Source organism: Lycorma delicatula, chromosome 2, assembly GCF_047948215.1.
Source record: "Lycorma delicatula isolate Av1 chromosome 2, ASM4794821v1, whole genome shotgun sequence".
Lineage (NCBI taxonomy): Eukaryota > Metazoa > Arthropoda > Insecta > Hemiptera > Fulgoridae > Lycorma > Lycorma delicatula.
This window is the reverse complement of record NC_134456.1, coordinates 219,466,313-219,489,045: the sequence shown is the minus strand read 5'-3', so window position 1 is coordinate 219,489,045 and position 22,733 is coordinate 219,466,313. Positions and strand designations below refer to the sequence as shown.

The window sequence follows — 22,733 nt, the reverse complement described above, 5'->3', positions numbered from 1 at the left end:
ATGCAGGACCATCTAACAGGTATTTACAAAGCCACTGCAGTTGTTGTTTTGATTTAGTAGTCATTTGCCTGCTGGTGAATGCAGTTGGAAATGTCCGCGACAATTTCTCCTGCCAGTTGTGAAGTGTGAGCTATGATTTAATTTTTGTGGGCAAATGGATCTTCAGCTGCTGAAATTCATCGGGAGTTGTGCCTAGTGTATGGATCTACAGTAATGAGTGAAACAAAGGTTAAACAATGATGTTGAGAATTTAAAAATGGCTGCACAAATGTGAACGATGAAGAGCGGAGTGGCAGGCCCAATATTTAGACCAATGAAATCGTTGAACAAGTGAACCAAAAACTGCGGTGTGATTGGCGACTGACGATTAGTCAGTCCTTACAATTAATCTAATTGTAAGGCTAATAAATACAATTTATCAGCCTTATATTAGGCTGATAAATTTCCACATATTGGGCGTACCTCTATCTACACAATTGTCACAGAAAAGCTCGAATATCACAAATTGTGTGCAAGAGTAAAGAATGTGCAGTGGACGAGCGTTTTTGGACCGCTATCGACAAGATGGAGATGATTTGTTTTCCCACATTGTTACGGGCACCGAGATGTGGATATCCTATGTTTCACAGAATCAAAACAACAGTCAGTGCAGTGGAGCCATTCAAGTTCCCCAAAACTGAAAAAGTTTAAGCAATCTCCATACTCGAGTCAAAAAATGTTGACTACTGTTTTTTCGGACGAAAAAGGTGTCATTTTGGTTGATTTCATGGAACATGGATCAACAATTACAGCTGAAGTGTACTGCAAAACACTCAGAGATGTACAATCCAAAATCGACGATGCAGTAAACTGTCGTCCTGCGTAATTTTCCTTCTCGATAATGCACGTCCTCACACTGCTGCTTTAACCAAAAAGAAGATTTTTGTTAGGAACCTTTTGACCACTCTCCATATAGTTCTGATCTTGTACCTAGTGACTACTTCCTCTTCTTGTATTTAAAAAAGTGGCTTGGTGGACGACAGTTTGAAAACAAGGAACTCAAGAATGCCATTGTCCACTGGTTCAATCCCAGGCGGCAAATTTCTATGCACAAAGGGTTAAAGAAACAGGTGCAGCATTAAGAAAAATGCTTAGAACTGAATGGCGATTGTGTAAAAGTGAAGTAGATGCACAGTAAACTAAAAAAGTAAGTAAAGACCTTTTCTCAAAAGTTAATTTTCTTTAATGACCAAACGGCCCTTACTTTATGAATATGCCTCACAGTACCCATTATCAATAAGGACAATAAATATTTTAAAAAAAGTAGTTTTATCCTCTAAGAAACAGTATCTCTCCAGTATATAATGGAAAAAGCATAATTAACTAATACTTACCACATTTTAAATAATGCATTTTACATTTGTCGCATTATTCTTGCAATCCATTTGAATCAATGAGAATCAAAAAAATAAGTTAGCCCTACTATAGTGAAGTCAAGTTTAAATAAACATATTTCAGAAAAAAACAATCACATTTTTCATAAAGTATTTATAAAACAAATTAGGTGGTTTAATTTATATTTGTTGATCACTTCTAAACATTTTTTAGACAATTTATTGAGAGGTTTTTAAAGAACCAGAAAAGAGTGTGTTTTTAGAATCTCTCATTTAGAAAATCCTACTAAACTGATTGTATAAAATTAGACTGATTTCAGGATTATCGTAACCAGCATGTTAACTCTGTTAAATATTCAGTGAAATTTAAGTTATTATGAACAAATTTTTGTTACAATATTTTGTAAATTTACTAATAATTACATGGTAGATGTGGTGGGAATAGGGATTTGTCCGGCTAGATTTTATCTGTATTGCCAGCAGTTTTATCAGCAAATAACATATTTACTTTTATACTTACAGGATAAAAAGAAACCCAAAACAACACTGCGAAGGAAGGACTAACTGTTGAAGGATTGGGAATTAGTTCCTTCTATAAAAAAAACATTTTTTTAAATTCTAATAAAAAAGATCTCCTCATCAAAACTTTAATTTTCTATCAAAAACAAGATTGCTCTCAAGAATAATAAAATCCACATTATGTGTACTAGGAAAGTGAAAAGTGAATTAGTTTCCTGTTACCTTCTTCACCAAACTAAATATGCTATTACAAATTATTATCTAACCCCACTAAAATATCTGTGATATTCAATCCAATAAACAGTTACCCTTCACACTGTACGGCATAATGATTAGCTGTAAAATGAACATCATTACTTCAGGGAAAGTGACTTTGATTAATGTTGCTTGTACATCAAGATGCTTCTTTTCAGACATCACAGGGACACAACAAAAAAAAAAAGGTTTTTTATAAGAAAGAAAGGGACAGACAGAGCAAAACAACACATTAGGAAACTATTTCTGTGGAAAGAATACAATATACACGGACTGTATTCATTCTCTTTGTAGAGGAAAGATCTGATTTTAGAAAAACAAAAAGAAAAATTCAATTAAATCAATTATTTTTTGACAAATTTAATATAAACTTGTGTAAAGAATAAATAATTAATAAATCTATAGGTAACTATTATTAAATGACACTAATAGTTTGTCCTTGTGTACACAAAAATTATTATTTGGATAAAGGCAGATGGAAGTAAATTATTTCAAAATAACTTTTCTTACATAAGGACATATACTGATATAAATCAATTGAATGATTAAACATTATGTCATAAATGTGACAGAATCAGAGTTTTACACATTTTTTTATTTTGTAAAAAAGTAAGGTAGGTGTATAACACACATACACGTACTACTAGTCATCCTTATGAATAAATAGCTTACCATAAATTCTTGAATGCAAATTGGCAATATCATTAAGTTCAAACTGAAGTGAACTATCAGTGGCCAATATCACATCTTTACTGAATTCAGAAGGCTTTCTTACTTCATCATCTTCTGAAAAAAAAAATTGTGTCTTTTAAATAAAAACATTAACATTACATTAACTCCTATTCTATTATCTTTTGAAAACAATAAAACTCTGTTCCTTGAACAGTCGTTCAGTTTTAAATGGGTAGGGTACTGTGTGCCATTATAAAAGAAGTCAGAATACTGAAAATTTTATTTTTAAACATGCAAGAGCTGCAAAATTATCACCAATTGTTTATCTAATAAGTGGGTGGAATATTAATTCCACCCACTTGGGGGTACCCAAGTTGGGCACCCACTTGGGGGTAAGTGGGTGGAATTATATTAATTAAATGAATAAAAAAAACAGTCTTTAATGTAATAATAGACATTTTCAATTTTTAACAGATGTGATGAATCAAAGAAACCAATAATAATGCAGTTTAACACAAGTATATAGCTAACATCATATCTAACCACCTATTAAATAGATACCAACATACTTTTAAGAAATGAAAAAAAAAAGTTTAGTACTATTAATTATACTCAACATATTATTAATTAACCAAAACAATTTTAAAATGACTACTAGAATTACTAAAATTCTGATCCTCTGAAAACAGAAAAAATCTTAATGGAAACAAACTTTACAAAATGAAACTTTTGTCCAAAAATAATTTATGAGATTTAATTAAACTAGGGAAAAATGCAATTATAGATAAAAGTATGAACCCTCAATGAGGAAACTGTGATTTGTTTTTAACCCCTAAATTGTTGACAAAAATTTCAATTGTTTGCTGCTTGACACTGTGCGTTACTTCATAGTTTTTATACTACCCATCCACTACAGCAAAGAAATGAAATTATTTCATTTTTTTTTAAAGCAAGCAACCAAACAGGTTGCTATAATGAGTGTAAGTAATAGAACGCCACACTACTTCAAACTATGAAAAACATTTAAAAATTTGAGAAAAAGCTAAAAAATGAAAAAAACCAAAAAAGTTCACATTGTAGTACTCAGAAGTAACACAATCTTAAACATATAAGTAATAACAAAATATAAATAAATACATTACTTGCTAAGGGACCCACCACAAAGGCCCACTAACAGGAAAAATATGAAATCTGAACAGATATGAAAATTTATTTTTCAGAAAAATAAATTTCATAATACTTAGTTCTATAAAAATAAAATAATTTATGTATATGATTAATCAATATGCAAGAAGGCCTATTATTAATGGTTCTGAAAAATTAAAGGAACAGAACAAAATTAACTCTAATATGAAATGGATTTCACTAATTTAAAAATTTACATCACCTTCAACCACTCAAGAATGTGGAGCACAGTTATGCAGCAGTTAATCAAGAGATATATTAGTACATCACCATCACTACCCTTAGGGGAAAGACATCCACCTTGTGACATTACTGGTAGCCACACCAACCCCTCTGTTAGAATATCACCACACAACATGAGCATTCCATGCATTAATTTAAAATACTTCAAATGCATATCATAACATTATCCTTTAAGTTGTTCATAAGGAACTATTTAGGCTATTGCATTGACAACTTTCACAGTAATTCATTAGCTTTAATATGAAGCAATACTATTCTGTACATGTCCCTTTATAACCAAATTAAATAAATTTGATGTTTTAATACAAGGCTCATTAACCTAGTCTGTTTCTTTCCAAAATTCTGCAATAATCCTCTCCTCCTCTATTCATCTTATAACATCATCATTAAAATTTGATCATTACACCTAATTTTCAACACCTTCTGCAACAACACATTACAAAACCCTCTTTTGTTTTCTATTATATTATATTTTTTCTATTTTTCTACTACCCATGTTTTCTTACCATAAAGTGTTACATTCATTACAAATATTTTTATGAATTTTCTTCCAATTCTTAGATCTCCATTTGTTGCTAGCAAACCTTTTTGAATAAAAGCTCTTCTTGCTTATGTTGAATAATGATTCTACAACTTCTAATATACTGTATTCTCATACATCAATATTTAATTCCTCATTGTGTCTTCCTTTCAATAATAATCAACAAACTTCAATACTTTTTTTTGGTTATTAATTATTTTGGAATTCAATATCTTTTCTAATATATACCCATGTTTTTAAAAATCTCCAGCAACTCATTTTTGGCAGCTGCTAAAAAAAAAACTGTCATCATGTCATCAAATGGATAACATTGTTTTGTGACACATTCTGATCTTATTCAACTGAATGATGCAAAATTTGTACCTTAAATGAAAAAAATAATGGCTTCCTAGAAACTCAGGACTCAATGTCTTTAATGTAAAATTTTAGACAGCTAAGACAGTATAATAAACACCCTTATCTGTCCTATAGTGATATTTTCAAATTGCTATAATAATGGTTTGTGCAATAAATCTTTTCTAGTAGGGTAAATATGATTTAGAAACAGAACTTTTTTTTTTTAAATTAGGACCTGAAAAATAAAATACATAAAAGTAGTAAGATAAAGTTTAGGAAAAAGTTGTTTATAGGGAAAAGTGCCAATTTTACTTTGAATATTCTTGACTATTTGATAATTCCTATGTATAATTTTGGATAGATCTTTCATGGATAGATGTTTCTTGGAACATCTTTCATCCTGGTGATGAAAGATGTTCTTGAAAATATAAATTATAAAAAACATAGCTGGAACATATGTGGTGATTTGAAAGTTATAGCTATTTTATTAGGCATGCAGTTAAGCTATACTAAAAGCACATGTGTTTTCTTTGCGAATGGGACAGCCGAGCTAGGGATAAACATTATGTAACATTATGAGTAGAAGAAATGAGACAACTTAACTCCAAATAGAAAAAATATTATTCATGAGCCCTTAGTTGAACCCACAAAAATATTTTTACCCCCTCTCCATATCAAGCTGGAAGTAATGAAAAATTTTGTAAAAGCAATGAAAAAGGATAATCCTGGATTTTTGTACATCAGGCAGAAATTTCTGAATGTAAGTGAAGGAAAAATTAAAGAAGAAATATTTGTTGGTCCTCAAATAAGAGACTTTGTCAAAGATGATGTATTTAATTCAAATGTTAAATAATGTAGAAAGTGCAGCTTGGGCTTCATTTAAAGAATTTGCAAAAATTTTCTTGGCAAATAAAAATCTGACAATTACCACGATACTCTTAATAAACTTCTTTCTTCATACAGAGTTAGGGGATGTAATAAGTCTTTGGAAATACATTTCCTCCACCCACACCTGGACTTTTTCTTGGGCAACCTTAGAGATGTAACTGACATTTCCACGAAGACATTTCAGTGATGGACAGCCGCTACAAAGAGAAATGGAATACTAACATGCTAGCCGATTACTGTTGGACAATAATTCTGAATGTGCCTGAGGCTATTTATTAAAGAAAAGCATCAGTGAAATCATTCTAACACAGGTACGGTGATGCAAAATTAAAAATTTTACATATTTTAACTATATTTTCCCTTAATTTTTTTTAAAGTGTAATTTATTTAAAACTAAGGGTGACAGAAAAATGTTATTTACAGATCTGTAATGTAAACAAAAAAGCAATTCAGGAAATTTTATCACACTTAGAGAGACATTAAATTTTTTTTTGTCTTTCAGGTAATGAATTTAATTCTCTTGTTTGTAAGAAGTGTCAACAATAAATAAAACAGATGTAATTGCATTTACAAGAAAGAAAAAATAGATCCAATTATAGAAGTTAGTGATTGTTGTGAAATCCTTTTATTTGTTCACTGTATATATTTGATTATACACAAAAACTAAACGCATTACAGTAGTTTAGTTAATGTAATCTAGTGACATTGTATCAAGTGTGTTTTGCATGTAATAGTAATCACTACTTTATATCATCCTGTGTTTTAATTTTGTAGTACTTTTTCATTGATTGCCATCTTAATAAATTCATGAGCACTACAATTTCATTTAGATGCAAATTCTAATTAACAACATTATACTCCCACTTTTAATCATCAAACTGCAAACATACACAGATATTAAATTACTAACTATTCCAAACTATAAAATAAAATACTGTGTAAAATGAACAGGAACAATGCGTATTAGCAAATATAATTGCAATGAAATGGGCTTAATATAGTGTTTCTATACTGTATCAGGCCATTCATCAAGGTCAACTTTCTTTCCTAAAAAAAAGAAAAGTTGTTTGAAACTTATTATAAATCTTTGTCCTAATTTACTGACTAACTGATAAATCTACTTAGCATTAAAACATTAATATCCAACAGGTTCAAGTTAGCTATTAATGTTTTGAGTTAATCAGTTTAATTTTTAGAACATGGATATACCTGCAACACTCACAATCAGAATCAGTTATTTTCTACATAATAACTTTAAGTGGTAATGACTGTAAATAGTTATTAATAAATGATATAAGTATGCACAACAACAAAATTCTTATCTAATTTTGTTATCAATAGATATTGGATGCTATTCATGACATGTTTTACATAACCACTTAGAAAAAAATAGTCTAGCGGTTCCAAAACACTGTGGACCCCAAGGATAGCAGTCTAAAAATTAACAGATTTGATGTAAAATTAGGAAAAAGACAGTTAAGTAAAAAGAAATAGTTTTACGTAGTAATAGTTGGGTCTGAACTGTAACAGAAGAATCGGTATCCTCTTCTATTCCATTATTTTCTAATGGTACTCTCTTAACCAGTTCATCATAAAGATCAAGTACTTTAGGAGAAAGTGATGTTGAAAACTGTTCATGAGTAAGATAAAGTTCACTTGTATTATACAGTAAACATAAAATACGTAAAGCAGCATCTTCTTTAAGTACGAGCCTGTAATCCAAAAAATTATTTCAAAGATTATGCAGTAATAATATAAATAACAATTTGATTCTTATTTCAAAGTAAATATTTTTTTATTAACATTTTTAATTTCATGCAAAAGAACATGAATGATGGTTACATGTGGATTCATTTACATAAATAAAAAGTTGAGGACTGTGGAACGCAAGTATAAATAAGTGAATAATGACAGAAAAAATTTTCTGAGCCAATTCTCAGCATTCTTATTGATGAAAAAGTCAATGTTATATTATACAGGTCCCACTTAATTTTTTTCAGATATGTGAACAAGCAGATTTTCCGCTACTGGGCAGACAATCATTTTCAGCTTACTGAAATGCCACTTCATTGTAATCATATATCAATTTTTTATGCTGTAGTTAATTTTTGAGTCATGAGCAATTTTTTTTTAAGAGAATTAAAAGCAGCTTTGATAACTTAGCTTATTATTTGGATATGCAGAAAAATTTCCTTGCAGTAGAGTTAATTCATTATAGAAAGAGCTTTGTTAACATTTTGGTATCGATTAGATTGCACTACTAAACGTATAACAAAAATGGTTTACAGTGGAATATAGTTGAATGGATGTAATGGAAGAAATGTTTCTAAAGTAATTATTTCAAGAATTGATCTCTTAACCTACCTACTCATCTATCTGTATCTGGGGCTATTTGAAAATGAAGAAAATCTGTGGTGAAAGAGGCTTCACACTAACTGAAGGATGTAAAACTGAAGATTTTTAATGAAACAGCAGCGATATCAAACAACATGATAGGGAAATGAATGTTACAACTTGAAGGATATTTAAATATTTGTTAAATGAAGGATATTTATAGGAATATGCAGTTTATTCGTTTATTCTGGTAATTGCATTTAATTCTAAAATAAAATTAATCCTTACTTGTGTAAAGCGGTATTAATGAAAATATTGTGCTAAAAATCCCTTATGTTAGTCTTTCATTGCAACATCTGTATGATTAGCATAATCGGTAATTTCAGTGTAAAACTGTTTTTTGAATTCCCCAAACCTTTCTACAAATTCTGGTTTAGCATCTTAATTTTCTGCCATATTGAGATTAATGTGTATGAGTATCCTGTTTCTGTAGGATGATTACATATATCACATCAATTTTTACTCAGAGAAAAAAGAAGTTGTAAAAATGTAGGTTATGATTTTAAAATTATAAATATATCACAGAATGGTTGTAAAAATATTGACTGACACTGTAATCAATTAATGTTGGGATGCTCTAGGCAATGTCTTTTCAAGAAAATTAATTTCTTCATGTATGATTCACGAGGAGAATGTTATTAATTATAATAGGAAAATTAGGCTTCAGTCAAATTAAGTTAAGAATGAGAATAGATTTACTTGACTAAATTAAGTAAAGTTAAGCTTAAGGCATGGATTTTGGTAAATTTACATTATACATTATTTACATAATAAATAAGTGAAGTTTAATTGAATTTAGTTAGATTTGGACCAGGTTAAGGCTAGGTTAGGTAACTAACAATTCCATGTACTGAACTTCATACTTTTTCCAGTTTAGCCTCCAGAAATCACCATCAGTTATTGCTTTAGAGGATGATATGTATGAGTGTAAGTGAAATGTAGTCTTGTATAGTCTCAGGTCGACCATTTCTGAGATGTATGGTTAATTGAAACCCAACCACCAAAGAACACTAGTATCCATGATCTAGTATTCAAATCCATATAAAAGATTACTGCCTTTACTAGGAATTGAACGTTGGAACTCTCGACTTCGAAATCAGGTCATTTGCGAAGATGCAATCACCACTAGATCAACCTGGTGGGTAATTTGATTGATTTGATTTGTATGCCATTTCTCCCGCCACCACAACATTCAGTCGCCCAAAAGTATAAGAACGAATGTCTGTGCTACAAACAGCTACTGAGCCTCGAATCAGTTTAGCGACCAGTGTCCTAATTAGCTCCTATAGCTAATCTAATTGTGTGAGCGAACTAAGCATGGAGCCACACACCACTTGCTTCGTGTCCCACCACTCACTTGTCATATATTCTAAAATGGGTAGGTGCACCCTGTCAACTACCAAAATATAAATGATATTCAATAAATTAAATTTATCACGTCTAGACAGCAATTCACTGCCACGCCTAGGTTACTGAATGCCGGCAAGTACCTGTCCACCAATATTAAAATGCTTGGAGCTTTATTTGGCTGATGGGCAGCCATAACTCTTGGGTAGCTTCCCACAACAGTGAGGTAGGAATCTTTCCCTTAAATAAACTATTGATGCTGGTTGAACAAAGCAACAGGATCAAGGTACACCCACACGGTTCAACAATGCGACTGGACCTTTCTGCAGATGCACAACTCATCAGCTGCCAGGCGGAACTGAAACAAATATTGGTTCAAGTTCGCATGGCTGGAGAGCACCTGGGCACCCGTTGCCCTTAAAATCAAAGGAGAGGCATACCATCCCTCCAAGTCCTGTATAAATCTATACAAGGACCTTCCCTTAGTCATGGTGTGCTTTGCTGCCATTCATCCATCGCAAGGCTGTGAAGCCTCCTCCTCAGGCAGGAGATGGGCAAATGAACAAAATTTAGAACAGGTGCATTGTGATCACTGTTCCGCTCTGGTACAGGCCTGGCTAGAAACCGCATCCCAAATACCTCGGCCTCCCTGCCTCTTCGCAATCTTCCATATGGCTGCCTGAACTTTTACCATTAAATCGATTGGGAGAAACTTTCCCAATATGGTGGTAGCCTCTTAGGAGGTTGTTTTAAAAACAGCAGTGAGTATTAACGGTGAGTACTAATAAGTGCTCTATTTCTGTACAACCTATGCACCCAAACAAAAGCAACATAAGAGGCCATACTTTTGAAGACACCTTGGTACACCATGTACAAATGACAGCCCGACAGCCCATAATCCTTCTGAGCAATCCTCCTAAGCTTGTGCATCACATAGATGGTGTCCACTGCTACTTGCCTAATGTGGTTGCTAAACAGCAACTTCTCATCGAACAAAACACCTAGGTACTTATGAATCCTAACTCGGCTGATCACACAGCCTTTATACTTAATACTGGGGTTACGACTGTATGATAATTTGTCTGCACCCTTGAGAAGCATAAACTTCATCTTGGGCACAGAAATTTTTAAATTTTGAATGTCCATCCAAGCCCTCTGCGGTTGACAAGGCCGCTTGACCCAGCCTTCTAGCTGCGGTCGTCAGTTACCACGAACTAACAGGACACAGTCATCGGCGAAAGCCTGGGCCGTGACCCCTTCCAGGAATGTCAGTCACCAAAAATCTGTCGAATACCAGGTTCTATGGATTTTTGGGACTGACATTCCTGGAAGGGGTCATGGCCCAGGCTTTCGCCGATGAGTATCTCCTGTTAGTTCATGGTAACTCACGACCGCAGCTAGAAGAACAGGTGCAAGCAGTCTTGTCAACCACAGAGGGTTGGATGGACATTCAAAATGTTCCAGTGGGTAAACTGAACTTTGTATTATATCAACATAACTTAACGCTCGCTTCAGTCACTAACATTGTCTAATTAACCTTAAATATTAAATTGGGCAATTGTTAGCTGAGTCCATAATTGCATACAATAACCAACTATTTAGTTAAAAAATAATGAAAATTACACATGTAAAGTGCTGAATTATGAAATTTTCATTGATGGTACTGTATAACGTATGAGGGACATAACTTGATGAAAGGAATTTCTGACAAAATTTCAATTGTAATGAGTAACTTAATTCCTAAATAAGGTATATTCCAAATTTCATCAAAATTGGTAGTTTGTCAACAATGCCTTCATTTCAGTCATTGCCAGTAATGTACACAGGATGACTCATATATACAAATATATATAATTTAAATTATTTCTTTTAATAACCTTACTCCTCTATACCAATACAAATTAATTTATATTTAATAGATCAACTTAAGTACAGAATAATTGAAATAGGATAACTTTGTTTCATTACGTAAGCAGAGGCGCTTTTGTGAACTTTATTTGCATCACCAGCTTTATTATATATAAATAATATCATAACACTTATTCATTTATATTTTATTTAAAAATTTTATTAAAAAATTGTTAATTAAATTAAAAATTTTAAATTATAATCAAAACGTAAAATATAAAAAATTGTTTAAAAAATTATAAAGATTAATTAATTAAAATTAATATAAAAATTATTTTAAAATTAAGTTAAAAATTAAAATGTAAAAATTTTTACATAAATGAACAATATGATGTCAATATAAACAAATAAATTAAAATTAAAACTAAAATAAAGATAAAAATTAAATACAGATAAATTAAATATATGATTTGCATATGTGTTTCTGTTTTAATCTTTTATTTTTTTAACTTTTTAATCTTTTAAATTTTATTTTTAATCTTTTAATATTTTTTATATTTAATATGTAAATATAAATGTTACCATAATTATCAAAGTTTAAAAAGTTTTTATATACAACTGATGATGTGGAAGCCTGCGAAAGTACTCCTGCTGAAAAACAACAAAATAAGGTAAAATATTTCTTAATTCTGTACTTGGGTGGATCAGGTTCATTTACATTATATATATGAGGGTTGTTCAATAAGTCCTTACAAAATCCAAGAGATGGCACTTGTAGTTTGAAAACGGTTTGTTTTTAGTAAGTGTCATTTGTCACTAGAGTGCAGTTAAAATTTCAGCTGTATCCATAACATGGTTTCACATGGTGTCACAGTCGATTGAAGCAACTAGCTATTGTTTATTTAGAAAAATGTGTTTCGATTGGTGATTAAACACGTATTAAAAGGCTTAACACTGAAAGAGATCAAAGCTGAGTTGGATGAAGTTCATGGCACATCTGCTCCTGTTTGCAACAATTGGGTAAATGAGTTTAAACGTGGCTGTACATCCAAAGGTGAACATCATTCAAGACATCCAGTGGAAGTGATCATCCCTGAAATGATTGACAAAATTCATCATATGGTTTTGAGTGATCACAAGTCAAAGTGTGTGAAATAGTTGAGGCCACAGGCATATCTCAACGTACAGTGTTTTCAATTTTGTATGAAAAATTGGATGTGAAAAAAGTTTCCGCAAGATGATGCTGTGTTTGCTCTAAATGGAGAATAAACGCAATCATGTGGTCGACTCCTAGGTTGTTTTGAAGCTTTTCCGTTGCAATCGTGATGAGTTTTTGCAACGATACATAACTGTGGACAAAACATGGATGCACTACTAAATTCCAAAGACAAAGGAACAGTCAAAACAATTGGGCTCTGAAGAAGGTGAAGATGGTGAAATCAGCCCGCAAGGTGATGGCCACAGTTTTTTGGGATGCATGCGGTATCATCTACACTGATTACTTGGAAAAAGGACAAACAATAACTGGAGAATATTATGCATCATTATTGCACTGGTTGAGCGAAGTAATAAAGAAAAAAACGTCCTCATTTGTAAAAGAAAAAATCCTCTTCCATCAAGACAATGCACGGGGGCATAACTGTGCAGTTATTACAAGATTAAAGATTGAGTTATTACAACATCTACTGTATTCACTGAATTTGGCCCCCAGTGATTTTTTATTTATTTCCAAACTTGAAAAATGGCTCGGCAGGCAACAATTCACATCCGACGAGGAGGTCATCACCCAAACAGATGCTTATTTTGAGGACCTTCTGAAATACTTCATTTTGGATGGCTTAAAAAAGTTGGAGAAACGCTTGGAAAAGTGTATAGAGTTTAAAGGAGATTATGTTGAAAAATAAAAAAGATTTACACAAAATAATTTGTTTTCCATCTTTTTCTAAGGACTAATTGAATGACCCTCATGTATGTATTCCAGTTATATTATTCATGTATTCCATAATAATAAAATCAGGCACTAAACAATTATAAAAAAAAAATTATAAACAATTTCATAATAAATTAAATAAAGACTGATCAATTACTTATCAAAATCTGTAAAGTATATCTCAATTGGCATTTTTCCAGTATTACGAATCGTGATATATTTTGCATAATTTTCTGGAAAAGGAAATGTTGCCTCAAAATCTAGAAACTGTTCACTAATTTCAAGTGAAGGTTCTACACCATGGCCAAGAAGATGGATACGTATAGGTTCAGGATTTGACTTTATGTTTATAAAAAGATAATCATCAAATTTTCCCTGAAAAAGAAATTTCATTAATCTTCAAAGATCTAAAACAGTTTAATAAGTTATAATAAAGTAAAATCAAAATTTAATTTAAAAAAACAGATTACAGTAAAACTACTTTTTGAAGAGGATGTTTACAGAGTTCTAGATAAATTCAATAATTAACTATTAAGCTACTTAAAACTAGGTTTGAAGCAGTGAATATTTCTCTCTATCATTTTGTAAAAAGAAAGAAAAGCAGAAGAATTCTACTAATTCTAAATCAAACTTTATGGTACAGGTACAGAAATAAATCACTTATTAGCAAATTCATTACTGATAAAATAATTTGACTAATACCACAATTTTATCAAATAGAATAAATATATATCATTTTTTGTTAAAATAAATAAATGTATATAATATAAATTATTTTATCCAAACATACAAATAATCATATAACCACATTGTAATCCAATTTGAAAAGGTTTAATACATCATGTGATTCATGTATTCTAGTGTAGAGGATGGAGTGAGTTTAAAATGAGAGTATTTTTTCCTTAGATATAGCAGGTGTCCTAAAAAATGTACACAATCTTTTACAGGTAATATAACTACCAAATCATTTTCATTTTTTTCAGGTGAGATTGATTAAAATAATGGCTACATCAAGAATAAGCTTTAAGGAAAGGAAATTTATTCTTACATTTTACAGAGTTTAGAAGTTTAGGCAGAAGGAACTGTTTAAGATGTTAACAAGAAGCATTCTGAAAAACGATGGATATCCTTCACTCCACAACAGAAAAAGAGGTCGTCATAAATGTATCAGTAATCTAGAAAACTTGTTTGGCAACTGGCTTATGAGACAGTGACTTTCAAAACTGAGCATCCACCACATTTTAAGTGAAAATGAGAATTCAATTTTACAACTGGTATAATATGGAGAGGACAATCAAATCCAAACCAAATTGTTTAGCATGACAAGGCCACATTCATATTAAATGGCTCATCATAATCATAATTACAGTTACTGGACGACTGACAGTCCTCGTTTGACAGTGTAACACAATGTAAACTCATCAGGTGTTACCGTGTGGTCTGGTTTGTTAGTGTTTGGATTAATTGGACCTTTTTTGAGAATACTGTGACTGGTAAAGATTACCTGAGCTCACTGCCGGAATCTGTTATGCCACACATTCAGGAGATATTTGGGAATGAAGAATGGTACTTCCAGAAGGATGAAGCATCACCACATTACTATTGTGGTGTGAGGGCCTATCTTGATGGAATTATGGTAAACTCTGACCTTTTTTAATCATTGTGAGTACTCTTCTAGTTTTAAGTCAATAAGAATCATAGTTTTGCAACTAGAGGAATGTGTGAAAACTGATATTTATGATATGAAATATAACAAACAAACAAATAATTTTTCATTCATATTTTAATCTGCACAGTACAATAATAATAATACATTATTATTGTTTAGATTTAATTTACTAAGTATTTGGTATCGTTGGTATTAATACAATTGTATAAATAAATTTTCACTTAATTTAAAAAGTGTAAATCCTAGTACTTTCAGAGCTGTTACTCCATCTTCAGCGATTTTCTAAAAGATGTTAATTTAAATTCAAATCGATAATCGTTTTTAAATTAAATTGTTATGTTCATAATAATCGGTCGTCGAGAATAAAATAAATTTGTACGTCAATAAGACAGTAATTTATATGTACTAGACATGTTTATAAGATGTTTGTAACTAACATTACATAATAGTTATTACACAATTAATTTTATTCTTGACGACCGACTATTATGAACATAACAGTTTAATTTAAAAACGATTATTGATTGGAATTTAAATTAACATCTTTTAGAAAATCCCTGAACACAAAAGTACTAGGATTTACACTTTTTAAATAGTTGGTATGTGGAAATTTAATTTATACAATTATTGTTGTTATTGATAGCAGTACATTCTAGGAGAAATGCAGTAATATCATCTGAATGTGGAAAGCAACATTTCTGTGAAATTATGTTCTCTTGTTTTCTTTTTTTTTAATGTTGTTAAATTAAGTAAAAAAAATGCATGTTATTACTAGTAATATCTATTCAGAATAAGTATTTTAATTAAAGTAAGTTTTTAATAAATGTTTTTTAAATCATAAAAAATAATGGATAGATTAGAAAAATGGACAAACTATAACACTGGAAAAATTAATTTAATTTGTAAAAAAATATGTAGCAGAGGCTTAGCTCAACCATGTTTGAACTTCTATAAAAATCAAATTCTACAGCAAAATATTGTAGTGTCCAAAAAATGATTCAATAGATGTTAAATAAGCTAAGATGAATAAGTATGAGCCAATTTCTACTCGAAGAGGTTCAGACTTCCTAAATTGTTGATTCGTTGTTAGATAACAATATTTGTGAATTAAAATTTCAAAATAATTAAGTATTTTTAACCCTCAATTACTAAGATACTTCTATTGACCTTTATTATTAGGATGGGTGAAATTTCACCCAGAAATCTTTTTCTCTATATTTTCACTTTATATTTTATTCACATTTATTATCATTCATTATATATCTTAATAAGTATCTTAAATAAAGTAAATCTTTATTAAGATTAAATAAGTATCTTTCAGTTGTATTATTTAATATTTAACAAAATATTATCGTGTGTATTTTCATAAAAAACAGTCTACTTTTACCATATTCTGATTTGGCATTTTTTAGAGGGGAAAAAATAGAAAATGCACTATTTAATTTTTTTTTATAATAACTTTATTCTGTATATAGTTAAGTATAAAAATATAAAATATTAACATATTACTAGGAATGATAAGTGCTTAAAAATTAGATACTATAAAACTACATAAAGGACGACTTTTACGTTCATCTTTTGTAATTTAGCACCTTTTACAAATTGTCTTCCTGTGAACAAAGTTATGACATTTTGAGCATCGAACTGCATACTTTTTATCCAATTTCGCAGGGCAGAGTTTGCAGCAGCCTAGTCTGGCACTAGATGCAGTAGTTGATGAAAGTGTCGTGGTCCTCTCAGATGTACTGGTCCTGGGAACAGCAGCTGACTCCTCTTCATTTATTTTCAGGACTTCTTTCATTTTGTACCTGAAGTGAATTTAAAGGTTTCTCCATTGGTCTTCTCATAATATGCGGTCGAACAAGCTGCTCACCAAGGTTGTACAGGAACTGAAGGTGATTGACTGCTATTTGATTTCTAGCAGCCTTGTATGCATTTATTCCACCAGCATTCGGTGTGCCACAAAAAACAAAATGACCATTGCTGTATTTCTCTGTTACAGGAATATGTCTTACAAAATTTGTCAAAAACATCCACACCTCCTTTAGTGTGGATGTAATATTCAATTGACAGGGGTTTTTTGTTTCACCTAAAGCTACTCTATCATCCACGGATGACACCAGAAGCACAATTTTACTTTTTTCTGGTGAGTAAGACACAAGCTGAAATTTATTGTATAAAAGACAAAAACTGAAATCTCTTTCACGATTCTTAGTAATAAGAAGCTCTGCTAGTACTTCGGTTTTATCTTTCCTTAATGTTCCTACCACAGTAAGTTTGTGATCTTGGAGCATCTTATCTACCAGAGGGATTGCAGTAAACCAGTTATCGGTTGTCAATTAGAAGATGAGATAGTAAGAGTTCCCATCACACTTCAAGACAAGCTTGAGCCCATACTTATCTGGCTTATTAGGAATGTACATCCTAAATTTACAACGGCCACAAAAAGCTAAATTTGCTCATCAATGGTAACTTCACAAGAAGGTTGGTAGTGTTTTGTACACAAAGAAATAAACTTATCCCATAGCCATCGAATATGTGTAAAAGGGTCTGTTGTCTGTTGAGTGTTTTTTGTTTCCCTGTCATCGAATCATAAACAATTGCTAATAAATTTAAATCTTACCAAAGACATAACACTTGGAAAACTTGACCACCAAGATTTCCCCATAAGAATTCGGCTGGCATATGATTGTCTTGTTTTGTTCCTGAAATGGACATCAAATGAATAAAAGCTAAAAGTTCAGTTGTGTCAATTTCGCCAATTCATCCTGGATCCCGGGAGTATTTTTTTTTTTTTCAATAGTGATCTCAATATTTTTGCTATGAATTATATATTATCTAGCATTATCTTTTTGAAGTAAATAATCCAACAATCAAGTTTCATTTTTAGCATGCTTAGCCTCACCTATTGGCCCAGGGATAGTTTGAATTGCAATTCTAGCTGGTATCCTGACGATAGGCTTGGTTGTTTCAAATTTTTTTACCCTTTTTACTCTCATCTACAGGTTTTATTAGTTGTAATATAGCTGAATTATTAGGCTTAGGATGCCACAAGAGATCTACATTTTGTGCAAGTTTAGATTTAGGCCACCTTTTTTCCTTCTTCATTGGTGTATAGCTGGAACCTCGGTTGTAGATGTTGAAAGCAGTAAAAGGTCTACATCTGATTCATTTGAAAAAATAACTGATTGGGAAAAAAGTTTGGGTCACTATCACTATCACCTATTCTGTAATGTTCATCAGAATGAACATCATCGTCTTCAACTAAGTTTGGTTCTGAGATAAAAGATTCGTCTACTTCATTGTCTGAACCACAATTCTCAAAAATGACATTTTTTCTATCAACATCACTTAGTTTATGCCTAAACGACATGTTTATTTTGATAAAACACAGACATATAAAAAAACACAAAACTAAAAAAATTATATTGTTACTAGGATGAGTGAAAATTCACCCAGAGTCTCCATACAGAGTAACGCACAAACAACTGTTAACTGTTCTCTACCAATTAGGAGAATACGTAGAAGGAGAAAGTTATATACAGTGTTGCCAATGTATGGCAGCCAAATTTACCTCAGCGTGGGTGATTTTTCATCCATTCTAGTAAGTGTTAAAAGTCAATGTTTTGTAATATTATAGTAGTATATTACAAAGATCATTCAGTAATTACAGAGACAAAGAGCAACAGTGGAAAAATATTTAGGTTTATTTCAAAATGTCAGCAACACTTGAAATGTGAACCATGGAAGAACAACATGCTGTGATTGTATAAAACCAGTTGAAATTCACTCACAGATTAATTAACCATGCAAAGTTTTATAAATGGATCAAACAGTTTAATTTGGGTAGAACTATGTCACCAATTTTTGTTATAATGGAAGACTGAAAGAAGTTTCAAATGATGCTTTGCAAAATTGCATAAATGATCTTATTCACAAGAACAGATACAAAAAAATTTGGAAAATTACTGAAATTTTCCAATGCAAGTATCACCATTGTCCATTCCATTATCAATGATAAGTTGAATTATGCTAAAACATGTTTAAGGCTAGTTCCAAGATAGTCGACTCACAAAGTTACCTGAATTGAATTCACAATTTTATATGGAACTAAAAAGACAGTTTATAGAGGAAGGTAATGCTTTAAGATTGCATACTAACAATGAAACATGGATTTATCATTTTGAGACAAAATTCAAACATCAGATTGTAGAACTGAAACATCAACAACATTTTCCTGGCAAGTAAACTTGCCAGGAAAAAATTCAAAACCTTCAAATTAGCTGATAAAATGATGATAATGATGTTCTGGGACAAGAAAGTTCAGATTTATTGTGATTATTTAAAGCGTAAGGAACAATCAACAGCAAGTATTGGACATACTACAAAATAAAGCGAAATCCATAATAAGTAAGAAAAACAATCTGTTCTCTCTCCAAAGGCACAATAATGCCCACCTCCATACCAAAGACATAGGAAGCTGTTCAAAATTTGGATTGGAATGTGTGGCAAATCCACCTTAGTTGGGTCTGGTGTGTTCCACCATTAGGATGTTTTATTGTAAAAGAGATTTTACATGACACCAAGTTTGGGAACAGTGAATGAGTCAAGAATGTTATACAAGAATGGTTCAGACATTGAGATAAACAATTTTTTACCACAGAAATAAGAAAACTTATAGAAAGATGAGACAAGCACCTAAAATGTAGCTGGGAATTATGATATAAGCAGTGATGGTTGTTTCACGGTCATTGAATCAATAATAATTTTTCTACAGATATTTGTCTTTTTATTATTAAATGGACTTCATAAGTATTATTTATGTTTTAATTAAGTTAAAATATTTATTTCTCAACTTAATATGTGACTTAACAAACATAAAATTATTCTTATTTGTATTTTCTGAATTACCATTTAACAATTTTTTAGTAGACCATTATTTGTTTATATGTAATATTTAATCAGAGAAGATAAATCATTTTTATAATCAAGATACATGCAATATTAGATAATATTTAAATGTAAATAAGGTACAAATGTACAATTGAGTGAGATAAATGAAGGTTTGTTTCATTAACAGCTTTAGGTAATGCATTCAATTTTCAAGTAAGGCATTTGTACATACAAGAATGAATTTTAGTCACTCTGTTCACCTTCATATGTTTGTAACAATATCTGTATGTCATCATATGCAATATTGATGAAACTTACTGTAGTGTTTACTTCAACTTACACTAAGCTCACTAAAAAAAATTTGATTAAAAGCAATCCCAACTTTGGGAGTGGAGTTGAAGCACGACTAAGTTTCATACAAAAAAAAAACTATATTCCAACAAGAACATAAAAAATGAGTAATACTATTAATAAAATATTAACGACTAATAATACTAAAATGTTTCTTCTGTGAACTGTATAAAAAGTTTATTATACTTTATTTCCTACAAGTTATTTTCACTTACTTTTCTAGTCGGCTGAAAATGAATAGACAACATTTGCTTCTCATCAAGTTCTAAATAACCATTTTTAATATTAAAAGAAAATGCTGCAGTAGAATTATAATTACCGTTTAGCAGTGCTAAACGGTAATTTGACTTCAGAGCTATCTCCCAAGTGCATGGAACATTCCCCCTAAAAAAAATTTTTTTTTTTTTAATTTATTTATAAACTTATTATACCAAAACAATAATAAGAGTGCTCACTCTGATTTTTAATTTACTAATTTTTTTGATAACATTTTTCATTTGACAGAAGTACACAGTCATGCCTTGCAGTCTGTTAACATTACTAACTATCATGGAATGAAACAGTTGTATTTTAGTAAGGCTGTTTGTTTATGTGTTTAATGTGATCATTAAAGCTAACTATTCAATACTTGTTCTTTTCACAATGTGCAACAAAGTGATGTTATAAAGAAGTTTAATAGTTGTTTAGTATTTGCATTCTATGTCCAAATTAACATCCATATGAATTTGACTGGCACAGTATTGTGATTAACACTATCTACAGTGCAATCAATCAACTCAACTTAACTTCACATGCGGGGAAATATGTAAACTAATAGCTTTTGTATAAAATAATTCCACTTATTAGCACTTTTTAATATAAGTATCAAAGTGCCGTCAGAGTCACTTCTCCATCATTAGGGATTATTAGAAGTTATTAATTTAATATTTATGTATATTATTTTTTAAGTATAATTATAATTAAATTGAAGTTAAAATTGTTACTTCATAATAGTAGTGTAAATTCATAAAATAAGCTATACGTTAATAAAATGTCATGTCCGTAAGATGTTTACAACTATTATGAGGTATGAAATGAAATAGTACCAACCTACCAATTAATAATTATTGCATAATTTGCTTATATAGAATATCATTATTGAATTTGACTTGTTCATTCATTAATTTATTATAATATAAATATTTATTACAATATAAATGAAAATTTTCTAATATGCTGCTTTTATGATAATTGTTATTCTAATATTTTAATAAATTCATTAAGGTTATAATTATGGTCCAGTTTCTAAAATGTGTTTAGCAAAATTAGATCTTTTTTTATTATACAATTAATATGTTCTTTAAAATTCTTATGGAGAATGAACGATTTGTTATTCTGGTACATTTTAGGTCGCAGTTTTCACAGTTGAGACTATACACTCCTGGTTTTTCTAAATTATAACTGTTATCATGATTTACACTTATAGAGGGATCCTCATTATTTGTTGTATACACTATTTTTAATTGAAATGTTTTAAATATTATTATAATTTATGCTATATTCAATTTTAGCATATTCATTTATTTTATTGTTATTCATTAGTTTTATTTTGTCCTTTATGTATATTTTATTCTTTACTCTGGTATATCATTTACTTAATGATAATATAAATATAAGATATGATATAAGTTAATATCATATCCATTGTTTAAAAGCTGTATGTTTAACGTTATTTAATTTTATATTATTGTGTTTTAAATATTTTATTGCTCTGTAAATTAGTGAGTTACATTTGCAGGCTTGTCCTTGTTTATAGACAGAACTACTGCAATATAAATACTAAAAATATACCAAGATAGATGATAAAATAACAAAAGAAGAAACAAGACTAAATTTAATGAAATTGAAAATTCTGCAAATAAATAATGCAAATTAAATATTACTATCAGTAATGAATAAAAACAATATTAATAAACAATTGTTATATTTATTAATAACAATAAAGAATATACAAGAGTGGATCGGAAAGTAACCTCCATTTGGCTACAATTAAAACACTGAATAAACAAAAATATTTTATGCAACTTAATACTACAGCTTTTAACTATTTTTAAACATAGTCGCCATTTAAATTCAAGCATTTGACTTTGAGTTTTACTAATTTACAAATACCTTCTTCAAACAATTCAGCCATCTAGGTACCTACCAGGTATTTTTTTTTTTTGGGGGTCAATATGTGCTTAGTCTGCCAAAATGTAGTATTTAGTACAATTATTACAGTTAAATTTCTAAAGTCTGGGGTAACTTTGT

General features: G+C 30.4%; 1 protein-coding gene across 1 annotated transcript in view; it reads right to left on the bottom strand.

Annotated features, from left to right (window-relative positions):
- LOC142320067 (uncharacterized) overlaps positions 1 to 17,494 on the bottom strand; it is an 80,552-nt gene extending 63,058 nt beyond the window's left edge. The window contains exons 1-4 of the mRNA XM_075357743.1: positions 17,009 to 17,494; positions 13,689 to 13,906; positions 7,513 to 7,724; positions 2,820 to 2,933 (exon numbers count right to left, since the gene is read on the bottom strand). Of these exons, the coding sequence (XP_075213858.1) occupies positions 2,820 to 2,933; positions 7,513 to 7,724; positions 13,689 to 13,906; positions 17,009 to 17,494 (1,030 nt within the window). The remainder of the gene's footprint in view (positions 1 to 2,819; positions 2,934 to 7,512; positions 7,725 to 13,688; positions 13,907 to 17,008) is intronic.
- Between the last annotated feature and the right edge of the window lie 5,239 nt (positions 17,495 to 22,733).